Source organism: Argiope bruennichi, chromosome 8 (assembly GCF_947563725.1).
Source record: "Argiope bruennichi chromosome 8, qqArgBrue1.1, whole genome shotgun sequence".
NCBI classification, from domain to species: Eukaryota; Metazoa; Arthropoda; class Arachnida; order Araneae; family Araneidae; genus Argiope; species Argiope bruennichi.
In genome coordinates, this window is record NC_079158.1 from 103,492,130 (window position 1) to 103,506,005 (window position 13,876).

The 13,876-nt window shown below is 29.2% G+C and overlaps 1 protein-coding gene across 1 annotated transcript in view; it reads left to right on the forward strand.

Moving 5' to 3' along the window:
- The window catches only part of LOC129981918 (F-box/LRR-repeat protein 7-like), a 209,234-nt gene extending 196,626 nt beyond the window's left edge, over positions 1-12,608 (forward strand). The window contains exon 4 of the mRNA XM_056092975.1: positions 10,993-12,608. Coding sequence (XP_055948950.1) covers positions 10,993-11,723 — 731 coding nt within the window. The 3' untranslated portion in view covers positions 11,724-12,608. The remainder of the gene's footprint in view (positions 1-10,992) is intronic.
- Positions 12,609-13,876: the final 1,268 nt, after the last annotated feature.

The following is a 13,876-nucleotide window of genomic DNA, read 5'->3' on the forward strand; positions in this document are numbered from 1 at the left end:
AATCAACAAAAGATTCTAATTAATATACAAAAAATAAAATTTTGAAGAAAATTACGAAGATTATTTTTTTAATTAAAAGAGACAAGAAAATTACTAGATATAATTTTTCGGAATTTCGGATGATAAATATTATTATTATTATTATTTTCCTACTTGCTTTGAGAATGATGTGAAACAATTGCAGCGCCATCTTTTATCGCTAAACAGCTACCAAAAACTTCAAAACAATAGTTTAAAGTGGTAGGTCGGATTAAAAAGAATATTTAGAATTTGGGGATTTCTCTCTCTCTTTTGAAGACCTCATGAATGTATTATATTTCAAAAAAAGAAAAACAAAGCCAAATTAGATATAATGATATGTTTATTTTGTTTAAAATATATTGTAAAATGATAATTTTTTTTAATTGGACATATTTAATTTCGCAAAAAAAAAAAAAAAAAAAATAAGAATTTTCGAAGACATTACATAGGGAAAAAAGTAAATTATCTGACAAAATAAGACTGCACCCTTGCACAATCGGCACTTTTATTACAAACTATTTTTTTAAAAACTCATTTCGAAGAAAAAATAAAAAATGCAGATATGTTCAGTTTTGAAATGAAGCTCTCATTTTACATTTAAATAAAAATGTTGAAATGCATTCTAATTGGCCAAGAAATATATTTTTATGTCAGATTCTTAATGTATTATCAGATACCTCCCCCCCCTTCAAATTGTTCATGTTGCCTTAGAAATTATATGTCCATAACACCTTCACAGCTAAAAAATTCACACATATATATACATCATTTAAAGATTTTTGTAATACTTATTGACTAGAAATATTTTTTGTAGTAATTTTTGACCAGAAAATTAAAGCAATAATGCTCCGTTTTTCGAATGTGTTTAGTGCCCTTTCCTTACTTGCACGAAGGGGGGGGGGGGTGCTTTGTCCATCATTAAAGTGTTCCTTGAAGTACCGGAAGTTGGTTTTTATAGCCAAATTTATTTGCATGTTATGATTTCATCTTCATAGATAAAGCTTTATTTGAGTTTTCTTTGCATTTTTAACGGCTTTTATGTGGTATAATTAAAAACTTCTATAGTATTCATATCATTTTATAGCATCGAAAAAAACAACAAAGAATAGTTGTAAACAGTTTCTTCAGTAAAAAATCGTGAAGGTTATGAATTTTTGTTAAATTATGTTTCTGTTTCGTATATTCGTGTGCGATATTAATCTTTTATTTCCCTTAAAAAAAATGAACGTTTGTGTCATTATAAAACGGAAGTGCAGTTTACAGTATCTGCGTGACTTTCAAAATTAATATTCTTTTTGTAATTAAAACCAGCAGTGAACAATTGTTCTAATTCAAAAGAATGATTAGGTACAATAAGAAAAAAATTTCAGATTGCAAAACCAACATATTTTGTTTGCTTAATGAAATAAGTTTGAACTCAAAACCATTAAATTCCAAGTCTTACCTTCTAGAAAATGCGATTTGCTAGACAATTATTTTCTTTTAAATTTTTATGTAACTTTATTATGACTTTAGTAAATATTAAGTTAGACTTTACAAACGAAGCAATAATTTAAGTTAAGAAAATGAAGTCAAAAGGAAAAAGAAGTGTTAATATTCGATAAATTGCATAATGGAGAACGTAAAGAACAAAAAATTCCACCACTTTCATCATCAGTTAATAGATTATTTCGAAAAAAAAAATTGAATTTTTAAGAATAATTGTTTTAAAACTATGTTATTCATTTACATACTAATGGTATTGGTAATATTTTAGAAGATGGTTTAAAGAATAATCATGAAGATACTTTGCAGTACCTTAAGAAAAATAAATAATTAAAACTTTATTTAAGAGAAAAAGAAAAAAATACATTCTCTAAGAATAAAATTGCAGAAATTTATTTTTTAAACAGAAGTAAAATTTAATTCAGATCATAGTAGACCGAAATGAATCTTATGAAGCCACAACAAAAATTTCATTAATCAAAAACATGAATTAAAAAGATTTGGATATAAACATAAATAGAAGGAGAAGATTTTTTTTAAACTAAAAATTATGGAAAAGATTTATTTTTAACATTTAACAATTGTAATAAATAAATAATTTTAATAAATAAAGTGTTGCTAATTATAGATGGAAACTTTTAATAATTTAGAAAATATTTGCTTCAATAAATAAGTAAATGATTTTAATAAACAAACAGTATACAGTACTTAACAAGAATACAGCAATTGTACAATAAAATTACAAAATAAACAATTCAATTCACATCTATTAGGATCAAATATTTTATTTTTTAAAAAATGAGTGATTAGTTATGGCTTTTTTTATTGGATGCATTATACTACATATCGAATAAACTAAGGATTTAAAAAATAATTCACTTGCAGTCGTCAAGTGTACAAAATACCCAAATTTAACTTTTTAAAAAATAAATGAAAACAATTTTTTTACGAATTTTAAAGTTGACTTTGAATGAACCTAAATGAATTTGAATTACAAGGGAGACTTTAAAATAATGTTTATTTTAAAATAATGTTAAGGGACCAAAGAAAAATACGAATTTTTTTGACGAATTCGAAATAAATCAAATTAGCTAAATTCCCCATTACATGCAAAAATATGGGCATTCAAAAATTAGAATTCTCCTTTTTTATTTTTATTTTTAAGATTGTATTGCATTTATTGATATTTTCCAAATATCAAAATATTACATTTTTATTAAAGTGTATGTGATTTCAATTGCTTTTATATCAATCATCAAGCCTTGAATTAACAGCTGTTCCTGTTATTATTTTTAATTCTTTTTCCTTAATAACCAGCAAATTTTCAAATTAAAACTTAGTTACTCATTAAAAAAATAATTTATTTACATAAGTTCGCAGCGAATATTTCACCCTAAATAAAAACCCATAATCGCACTGCGCAATCTTGCATTCCACTCATCTATCTAATAGATATCGAGCTCTCTTCGTTAGAAATCAGTTCCAGAATTCAGAAAAAACTTCCAAAATGCCCACCAGCTGCTTGCGAAGTTGCAGCAGAGGAATCCTGTTATGAAAATGGATCGCATTTTCTCGATAAACCCTCCGGACATAGCATTGTGGCCATCCGAGTGCAAAATAGTCGCCGATTCAAAATGGCGGCTCCGGGCGAATTAATAACATAAAGAAAAGCGGGAAATAAAGAAGGTGCGGCTCGTTATTAGTAGATTCCTGAAAGATAAAGCAACGCAGTGAATTATGGTACGGTTGGGGCTATTTATTTCTGCTTCTACACCAAAGAGAGCCCCAGTAATCAATGACTGTCAATAACTTTTCTGGTATGTGTCCACTCATGGGGAAGTTGCACGAACGATTTCGTAATTTCCATTAAACGCTGGCGTTAAATAGGCATTACAAGAAAATAATAATGAAAAAAGATGAAGCATCTATCAATTTTTAACTGTAGTATTGTAAATCCAAGCCATTGCGATATACAGTAATATATTTTGTTAATACGTCCAGAAATTGTTAGTGATCGAACGTTTGTGGTTTAAAACAGGTGTATTTCATTATTTTTGAAACTGCAGAGTTATTTTTAGATAAATAACAAGAACTTGTAATCATTTATTTTGTACCCTGAAGAAAAAGAAAGAGTGATCGGCTTGTTGCAATTTATTATGTAAATACTTGAGAGGCTGTGTTCCACAATTTCTACGGCATTAATCTCAAAAGAACAACTGTAGAATTGGTATTAATAAAAATAATCTTTATTCCAAAAACATCCTCCCCCATAATATTCACATCTAGTAATAATAAAAGAGAATGTTTGTACGTGTTTGCACTCTACTGATGACATCGCTATCTAAAGCTACAAACTTTAGCACAGACATATGTCTTCCGGAGCTTTCGGCTGAGGGAAATTTTAATTAAAATTTTTATTAATTAAAAATTGTGCGAAGTTTTGGTATTCTTCAGTGATAATATTCAAAACCATCATTGCACAAAAATTATTTTCACACCATCTGAAAATTCAAAGAATCGTCGATTTTTTTCATGATGCGAATTTAGTACCCGTACAAATATACATTTATTTTCTATATACGTAGTATACAGAAAGAACACCTGTTATATACGTAGAACAGAACACCTGTATATACGTAGAAGAACACCTGTTACATACGTAGTATAGAGAAAAACAGTATGAGTTACATGTCGATTAAAATTTGAAATTAAAAATATTTTGCTGGGGGAGCCGTTAAAGCCAAATTATGCATAAAAGAAGACTGAAATTTTTCGCTTGCAATCCAATAATAAAACTGGTTGCCAAAGGCTGCTAGTATTATAATATATTCATGGGAACGCTACATACCAATCTGTAACAACGCAGTTTAATGCATTATTGATGATATCGTAATGTCTCGATTATCACAAAGTGTAGATCCTCTTAGATATGTTGACTACCGACATCAAGTCAGCAAAAGGTGTGGCGATGAATTGCAGAATGCCAAATATTTTGCGATTTACGGTTAATTATGGTAATATTTAAAATGTTTTTCGAGCCTTTGTCATCCATCTGTTAATGTTCAGGCTATTCTTTTCTAAATTTTTGGAGAGTACATTTAAACATAAAATAAAAGAAACATAAAATATTCTTTATATGAGTAAACTCTGTGATTAGAATGTAATTTTAAAGAAAATGAGCCTTAAAGCTGAACATACTGGTTCTAATTTACTATATGTTAGAATAAGGTAGTTAATTTTAATGCCGATTGTTTGATGTAGTAATAGCGTAGCCAGGGTAAAAAGGGCGTTATTTATTTCGCCCCCTCGATATTTCTTCCTAAAATAGTGTCACAAATTCATTTAATGTTTAGTTCCCAAGCCGCCCGAGCTGTCCTCTTGCTTGTCAGTCGATACACCTCTGCAGATAGCTTAAATAAAGGGCTAGCCTTTAGTCGAGTTTTAGCACCTTAGTTTAGCACCAACTTTTTCTAACAGAGCTCCATGCATTTTCTAACATGAACTTTTTTTTGCCTCTTTCTCCATGAACTTTTTCTAACAGTGCTACAAAAATATACTCGGAGCTAATTTAGAATAAATTAACTATCGGTTTATATTTTTATCATTAATTTCGGATTTTTTAAAATTCTTTTTAAATTCGTTAGCTGACCTATGTAGCTAATTTTTTTATGGCCATTGTAAAAAAAAAAAAATGAAAGTAATAAAGAAAAGAAAGAGAGAAAATATGTCGTTTAGTAACCTCTCACAAGGACCAATGCTTGCTTCAAAGACGGGTCAGGCCACCAACAACCATGAAAAATATCCATGTAATCCTTGCACAGAAAAGATTGTGTGTTTATAACATTAAATTTATTTCTGTTTTGCTTTTTTTGACTGCAAAAATAGCACTAGAAGTTTTAACAGTTGTTTGCGCTAAGCCCCTTTCCGACGGCCCGTGCGCGTCTTGAGATTGGCGCATTTCCCCCTCTCTTGTGGTTTTTCCAGGGTTCTTTATTGTTTTTTCATTTTACCGACAATTTGCAGGTAGTTCCCGATCGACGTCTACAGGCGGGGGTGGTCCTATAATGGGTCAGGTGACAGATTTACGACCATATTCGTAAAGACAAGAGGCTGTCGGAGCGGGCTTTTTTTAAGGACAACAGGCGGGTCTGAACGGGAAAAAAAAGAACAAGTTCTCTTTTTCTGTCATGCACACATGACGAAGGTCGTACCAGGAGACCCCGTAATATCTTATATGTGATGGCAACTATTTGCCATCGGACAAGCTGGCCAACCCACCCCTGGTTAATTCGATGACGTCTTCGGATTGCAAAATATGTAAAAAAGGGGCTAGAAGTAGGCGGATTCCCTTGAATTTCCTATTAATATAATGTTAAAATATCGTCTTATTAATATAATGTTAAAATATCGTCTATATAAGACGAAGATTTTTTCTTTAATTTAAAATAAAAACTACGTATTTTTAAAAAAGTTTTCACTAGTCATATGCAGACGTACTTAATGCCCACAGAGTTTATTTTATATAAATAATTTATTAAATAATCAATAAAATATTAATAATATATTGATAATTTTATTAAATATTTTTTTTTAGGTCCTTAATTCTATCCTGCACATGACTGCTACTCTACGTGCTTAATTTTTAAAGAATTCTTAATGTTTGATTTTTTAAAAATGTAACCCTTTAAAGGGCCATTTTTTTCTAGTCATATTATGTTAAAATATTTTTAGGCTTGAAATTAGAATAAGAAAAGGGATTCATTTAGCTTATTATATAAATTTAATTTGATTAATTAATTAATTTGGTTAATTAATAATTAAGTAACAAATCAAGACACATCATTTTGTGTAAGATAAAGAACTGAAGCCTCTACGTTTCTGTGTTTCTAAAAAAATTTGTCAGAACTGATGCCAACCTACATAAATTCATACAAAGATTGATAAATTTGGTGAGAAGCATACTTCCCACGGCCCTAGAAAGGGTTAAATAAATTATTACAATTATTGTTATTATTATTATAAAGTTATTGTCATTTATTACTCTTTAAAATTCATCATTTTCTCTTGCTGCATTTTTAGAAGCCTTTCTTAATTCAAATTTTTGAATAAATCGAGTTTCTATGGCAGCTTTGAATTAATTGCGCTGTTTTTATTATCTTGCAATATTTCCTAATAAAAATATAGCACTTTAATAGATCTGTGATAACTTTGTAAATATATACAAATATAAATTATTATTGAATGTTTGTAGTAAAATAAATTAATTAATAAAAGAAAAGAATTTTCAGTTTTTAAAGTGAGTTATAAGATATTTTTTCCCTTCATTTGAATGCCATAGACATAATAATGATCAATGGAAACTCAGGTTGGGTTGAATTCCAAAACAATTTTTTTAAACATCAGAATTATTTTTTGTCCTTTATAGCAATTTTTACGGTCTGGAATAATACGACTAAATTTTCAACTGAGTCATTTAAATAATAATAAAAATTTTGTTTTAGATCTGAAAATTATTTATTTTAATAAATAATACCTTTGATATACATTACTTTTTTGTCCTTTTAATGTACTTTATAATGAAATTCTCAATGTTTGTAATTTTTGAAATATTTTTCTTTGTAATGGAATTTGCACTCACTTTTTGATATGAAAGTTTTAAATTGTACACTGTTAAATTTTCCCCCCGAAATTTACATGCGAATTGTTCGACCAATTAATTTAAATTTTAATGCCATATAGGTGGTACCATAAAATAGTGAATTTTAGAAGAAAAAATTTAAAATTGCATAATACATAAATAATAATAAATGAGTAAATGATAGAATAAAAAGAAATTCTATTTCCTAACTCACTAATAAAAGTGTTTTTCATTAAATTTATTTTATACTCTGGGAGAAAGTTGACTGGAAACAAAGCATTATCGATATTGTTTCTATTTGGGATCCATACCTCTTAAGACTGTTCCGGAATTAAATCTTCAGAAATAATATATCTTTAGAAAATAAAATCATAAAGATCGCATAAATCCACAGTAGAGAAAGAAAAAAATTAACTAATTCTCAATGTCATAGAATATACAGATGGCGAAACATGAAATTGATATTTTTAGTCCCTCCCTCGCAATGGTCGTCAGTTCAGTAACTAGGTAAAATGGGCATTCTGAGTAGTTTCTTCTTCCTCAAAGACACACCATGTGAAGTTAACACATAATTTTTATAAAATTTCTTACCTTTTAATTCATTCTCATACACCACAATATTTTTGCAGAAATTTTATTACTTGGATTGAAAAATATAATACTGATAAATTTACATGGATTATTACATTCATGTAACGCCACTGTTTCATCTGCATTTATTGCTGCAGATGAAGATAATTCGATTGTTGTATTATCTTTTAACAATTAATTGATATAAAATTTAGAAGTTAGGGAGATTTGAATTTTGGTTGTCAGTAAAGGATGAATATCTATTATTTAGTGTTAGAAAATTTTAATCCTGTTTGCTACCTTATTTGTGAAAAGTCGAATTTCCGGCGGTTGTTTTCATAAAGGGTAATGCAGTCCAGTTTAATTCCATGATTTGAGAAAATGTGAGGTGTTCAACTATCTCATTCAACCCATTCTTTGTTAAAACTTTATCAAAACATTTTTTTTATAAATTTTAAAATATGTATTATTTCTTTTTACGAAAACTATAGCAAAAAAAAAAAACTATTGATTAATATGCAAAAAGTGCAAAACGATTATAAATAATCGATTAATAACGATTAATAATAATTCTTGTTTAGTGACATTTAAAGTTAAAACTAATAAACGAAATGTTAATTATTTTAGCTCAGCTTTAAAATACATGCTTAAATTACTTATAACAAATTCCATCCGAAAATACTTGAAGTCTTTTAAATTATTTCTGAATTTTAGAATGAATTTTGATATTGTTATAAAAAAAGTAATCTATAGTTATAACAATGCATTATAAAATTCACAGGAACTTAATTAATATCTGCAAAAAAAAAAAAAAGAAAAGAAATTGGTATGATTACGAAAATTTCACCACCTAAAAAGATGATAAAACTTTAGGCAGATGATTACAAATTACCGAAATTATGTAGCTAGCCTTCAATAAAAAATTAATTCTGCAATATAATGCAAAGATAATGAACCAAAATAGAACTAATAACATCGTAAGTTTATTTATTCCTCATAATAATAATTCGTTTACTACTGTTATTTCAAGTAGATGAACAGAATGCGCACATAAATATTTCGAGTTTCCGCTGTAACTTCGCGAGTCTTCTTGGAACTACAAGTCGACAATGTTCGGTAAGTAATAGTGGTAATAAAACCATGCTCGTAGGCATTTTAGCACGTTTTTGACCGCAAAAGTGATATAAAGTCTTTTGATGCCGATACACTGTTGATCATCAGACATATCTGCGGTCTTCTGATTGTTTCTGATGCATTGACAAGAAACATCGCCTAACATACGCATCAATTTCTATAATTATCCACCAATCATAAGCGAGAAGAATCAAAATTTCCTTAAATTTCTAAGATTAAATTATATACCTGCAATTTGTAATCTTCGCCTGTTGGTTATGAGAATTGACATACAAAAATAATAATTAAAAAAATAATAAAACGATTAAGCACAGCTCTTTATTCTACTGAAGTAATTGTAAACTTAAATTATCAGTGGTTAATTTGTAGACATATTAATTATCAGTGGTCATTCTCTAAGACAAGAGGTAATAAGATGAAGGACTTCACAGCAGACTATTTATGCGACATGACATCTCTACTAATAAGAAAGGAAAATGTGTGCCCGTTGGCGCTCTCATTTGGCGAAGAGCTATCAGAACTGTCGCAAATATACTTCGGAGGTTCAAAATGTTTATGTAGGAATGACTTTTTAAAAATTTTATAGATTTTTAATTAATTAAAAATTTAACGAGATTCTTCACATTTCTCCGCAATAATCTCGAAAATATTGTCTACTGAACTAATTTTTACATCATTATTTTTTTTTAATGATACCAATTTAGTTGCTACGAAAGTTATTTTCGGAATGTTGGCAATTTTTTAAAAATATTCTTTCGCATAATTTTTTAACAATAAAAAAACAAGGAGATTCGAATTTTTTTCATTATTTCTATAAATGTTTAATCTTTTTCTTTCATTGTTGAAAGCTAGTGAATGAAAGTTCTGTATATTTCTTGATTTTTTTTTCCGTATTTTTAACAATATTGTAATGAAATTTTACTTTCTTATTTTATATTATTATTATTTCTGTATTATATAATAATAAATCCCTCTAAGATATTAAGTATCATAAACACTATCTTAAATATATTTATGTATTGTACTTCTTACTTTTTAATACTTATAAATTAAACTTTAATTTAGCTCACATGCTACTGTAATTGCTAATATATTATTTAAAAAAAAAAAAATGTGCTCATCTTTTAAATATTGGAATCTACTGCGCATTTTGTGACAGAAAAGTAAGTAAAGTTAAGATATTTCTTGATTTCATTAGAGAGATCCATGTATACAATAAACAGAACAGATGTAAAATTACGAATATATTACAGCTTTATTTATTTTTCTTATTTTCTTGTATCCGAAATATAGAAGAAATAAATCGTAATCTTTAAAAAAATTCGAACTCGAGATGTTGACGAAGCTCCACATTTCAGATCTCTCCGAGTTCGAAAAACATATTTTTGGTTTTATGTACATTTATCTCTGAACATAACTTAAACACGCGTTGAGTTGACAAATGACATTTGGTATATGAAATGACAACTACATTTATAGATTTCTATTAAATTTTGAATAAAATCCGTTCACAAAAAGTTTGGTTGGCTGCCTGGTTGACTGTTCGAGAACAAGTGAATCGACAGCTCCAAAACGCAAAGAACTATGTAGATGAAATTTGGAACACAGATTTAGCATCTAATATATAGATTTCTTATCAAATTTTAAACCAAATCTGACAAATGGTCGACCGTCGCATGCATGAAAATGCATAACTCATATACGGAATGGCTAAAATTAATGAAAAAATATATTTCGTTATTATTGTTCGCTAGCCCATGCAATACATTTGCGTTCTTACCCAAGGTCTATATTTTTATGGGGGGGGGGGACCAGCAGGATAAGTCTTTAAATGGCGTATGTGAGAAAGTTCCATAGAAACCATTCCTACTGGTTCACATTTTGATGTTGAAAGGGCTTGTTGAGGAGCCACATATCTCCCATCAAGTAACGCATTATAGATCTAATTTAAATTCAATACAACGAATATTTCTGTAAATCAACTGCTGCCAAAGGTGGGTAGCACAAAATAAAAGTCGATTTCCATTTCCTATCCATAATATGTCATGACAGTAACTTGTGAATTGCAATTAATTTGAATTTTCCTTTTCCCTGCTTAGTTACTAACTAGCCTAATTTAACTTGTGCTTTCTTTCTTTTTCCAGGTTGTAGTGCTGTCACTTCAGTTCACTCTCGCCCACCATCCCTAGACTCCAGTACCATAACCCCAAATCCCTTTCGCCTGCGCTACCTAGATCTCACCGACTGCCAACGACTTGATGATGCCGGACTCGAAAGAATTGTCCGGCACTTCTCACAGCTGACCCACCTTTATCTCCGGCGATGCATACTCATCACTGATGAGGGACTGAAAGCAATCGCCAGCTACTGCGTCCTCCTACGAGAACTCAGCGTCAGCGACTGTGTTTTGCTAACAGACTTTGGACTTTACGAGTTGGCAAAACTAGGCGCTAATATGCGATACCTCAGCGTCGCCAAATGCGACAGAATATCAGACGCTGGCGTCAAGCAGATCGCCAGGCACTGTTATAAACTGAGATATCTAAATGTGAGAGGTTGCGAAGCAGTTTCTGATGATGCATTGGAGGTGGTAGCGAGGAGTTGTTCCAAACTGAGGGCTCTGGACATCGGAAAGTGTGACATAACGGACAGAGGTCTCAGGGTTATATCCCACCATTGCCCAAACTTAAGAAAGCTGAGTGTGAAGTCATGCGAAATGATAACAGATGAAGGCATTCAAATAATTGCTTACTATTGTCGTGGTTTGCAACAATTGAACTTACAAGATTGTCCAATCAGCCTTAATGGGTACAGAACGGTGAAGAAATTCTGCAAGCGGTGCATTATAGAGCATACCAATCCTGGATTCAATTGAACAAATCAGTGAAAATACTGCTTTATTTATTCGCATTTATTACAGGCAGTGATTACTGAAGTTAGAATATTTATCCAAATTTTACTAGTATAAAAAGAGTAGATACGAAATTAAGGTGCTAAATATTCTCTTTAATGACTCCAGACAAGTGAATTTGGAAAAAAGCTCACAGATTCATAAGATTTTCAATGCAGCATTAAAATTGCAATATCAAAACTGATATCTTAATGATGACACAATTAAAATCAAGAAATGAATCGAATAGATAATGAATGGATTAGTTTTCTTTCTTAAATTATTGCACAATGCGATGTAATTTGATATTAAATGCATCAAGATGTATCACCCATCCCTCTTTCTTGCAAAAAGCAAAAAAGTAGGTTAAAATTTATCTGCATATTGATTTAAATTAACATGCAAATCAGGGACAAATCAAGGAATCCTTATTTTAGTATAAAATGTTATTTTCAAATATGTCAATAAAACTGTAAGAATATTATACAATTTTTATCAAATCCATGATGGCAAACTATAAAAAAAATGTAGAAGAAATCAGAAAAAGATTATTTATAGGATTAATATCACAGGAAGATCTAGAATGCTCTAGTGCAATGGTTATTTATTAGACAATTATATTTAGAATTATTCCTCTTGGACTACCAAGATTTCCCAATTTTTGTTTTCATTGTAAATAATGACAACTGTACAGAAGACTGAACCTAGAAAGCCATTCTGTGAAAAGCTTCGAGAGGTTCACTTCCAATGTTTGTAATGATTTAAAGCAAGGGTTTAGTGTATGTATGCATTATTTAATTTTAATATGAATTGTGTTTTGAATAAAATAATAAAAAAAACTCCAGAGGTGTCCTCTCACTTCCTGGGTTTAATTAAAGGGTATAAGTATTGAACATTTCTGCATAAATATGAGTATCAAAGAGAAATAAATTTGATATCAATCTAAAAATTTCTATTATGCATTTTTCATTTCATTTCTCCAGGTGTAATAATAGAAAATATGAAATTATATGCATGAAGTTTAAAAATTTCAATAATTAAAAAATAACACTTACAGTGTCCTTATTCAAAACTGAAGATATATGAAATTTAAAACAACTTTTAAAAAAATTATAAAACTTACACAAATGAAAATGAAAAATTAGGTAATTTTCAATTTCCCTGTATTTTCCCAGTTCTCCTGGTGCCGTAGCAACCATGTGGATTGTATTGAAGTTCTCATTTCTCAAATATTCAATGAAGTTGGAAAGGTTGGGAGATATACTTCTTGACATTTTTGAAATTACCTGCCAATCTTTCCATTCATGCTGCCAAGCTTGTAGCATTGTTAGTAAACACATTATTAAAACAAGAATAATGAAGCAATAGTTGTCAATGATACAGTAGGACAACTTTAAGCTATCTTTCAAAACTATTTCTTGTCTTTGAGTCTCATCAAATCATTTGCATTCACACAATACTAAATTTTTTTTAAAAAATGATGATAATGCAATGATCTTGACCATCTTTTAAAAGTTTATTATGGACTATAACTTAGCCTTTACATAGTCATTATTACTTGTTGGTTACTCGTAATTAATAAAATCAAGTTAAGAAAAAAATATTGTCAAAAATTATTCAATTTTAGCAATACAAATAACTCTGATCTTGTGGTCTGTGTAGTATTCTGATGATGATTAGGTGAGCCCAAAAGTGGCGTTACACCGGTAAAAGCTCATAAATAATTTTTTAAAAAAATAGAATTTAAATAGCTATCTAAGAACTAGCTATTCAAAAAAAAATTTCTTCATAATTTTGTGTATTAGAAGCTAAAAACAGCCAAAGAAAAAAAAAGAAAAAGGAGCAGGCATAAAAAGAAAAAGTGGAGAGGTCTAAATACCCCAAGCAGAAGAGTCTACACAATATTCCAACAGCATCATTGAAACATAATTTGTAAATAATAAAATTTACCAAAGATAAGCAATTTAAATTTAGAAAACAGAAAGAAAAAAAAAGCAAAGAGAAAAATATAATAAACAAAAAAGAGCAAAGTGAAAAATATAATAAATAAACAAATGAAAAAATAAGTAAATAAATGAAAAAAAAAAAAAAATAAACAGAAAAATAAATATATAGAATGGCTCAGTCTAAGGTAGAGT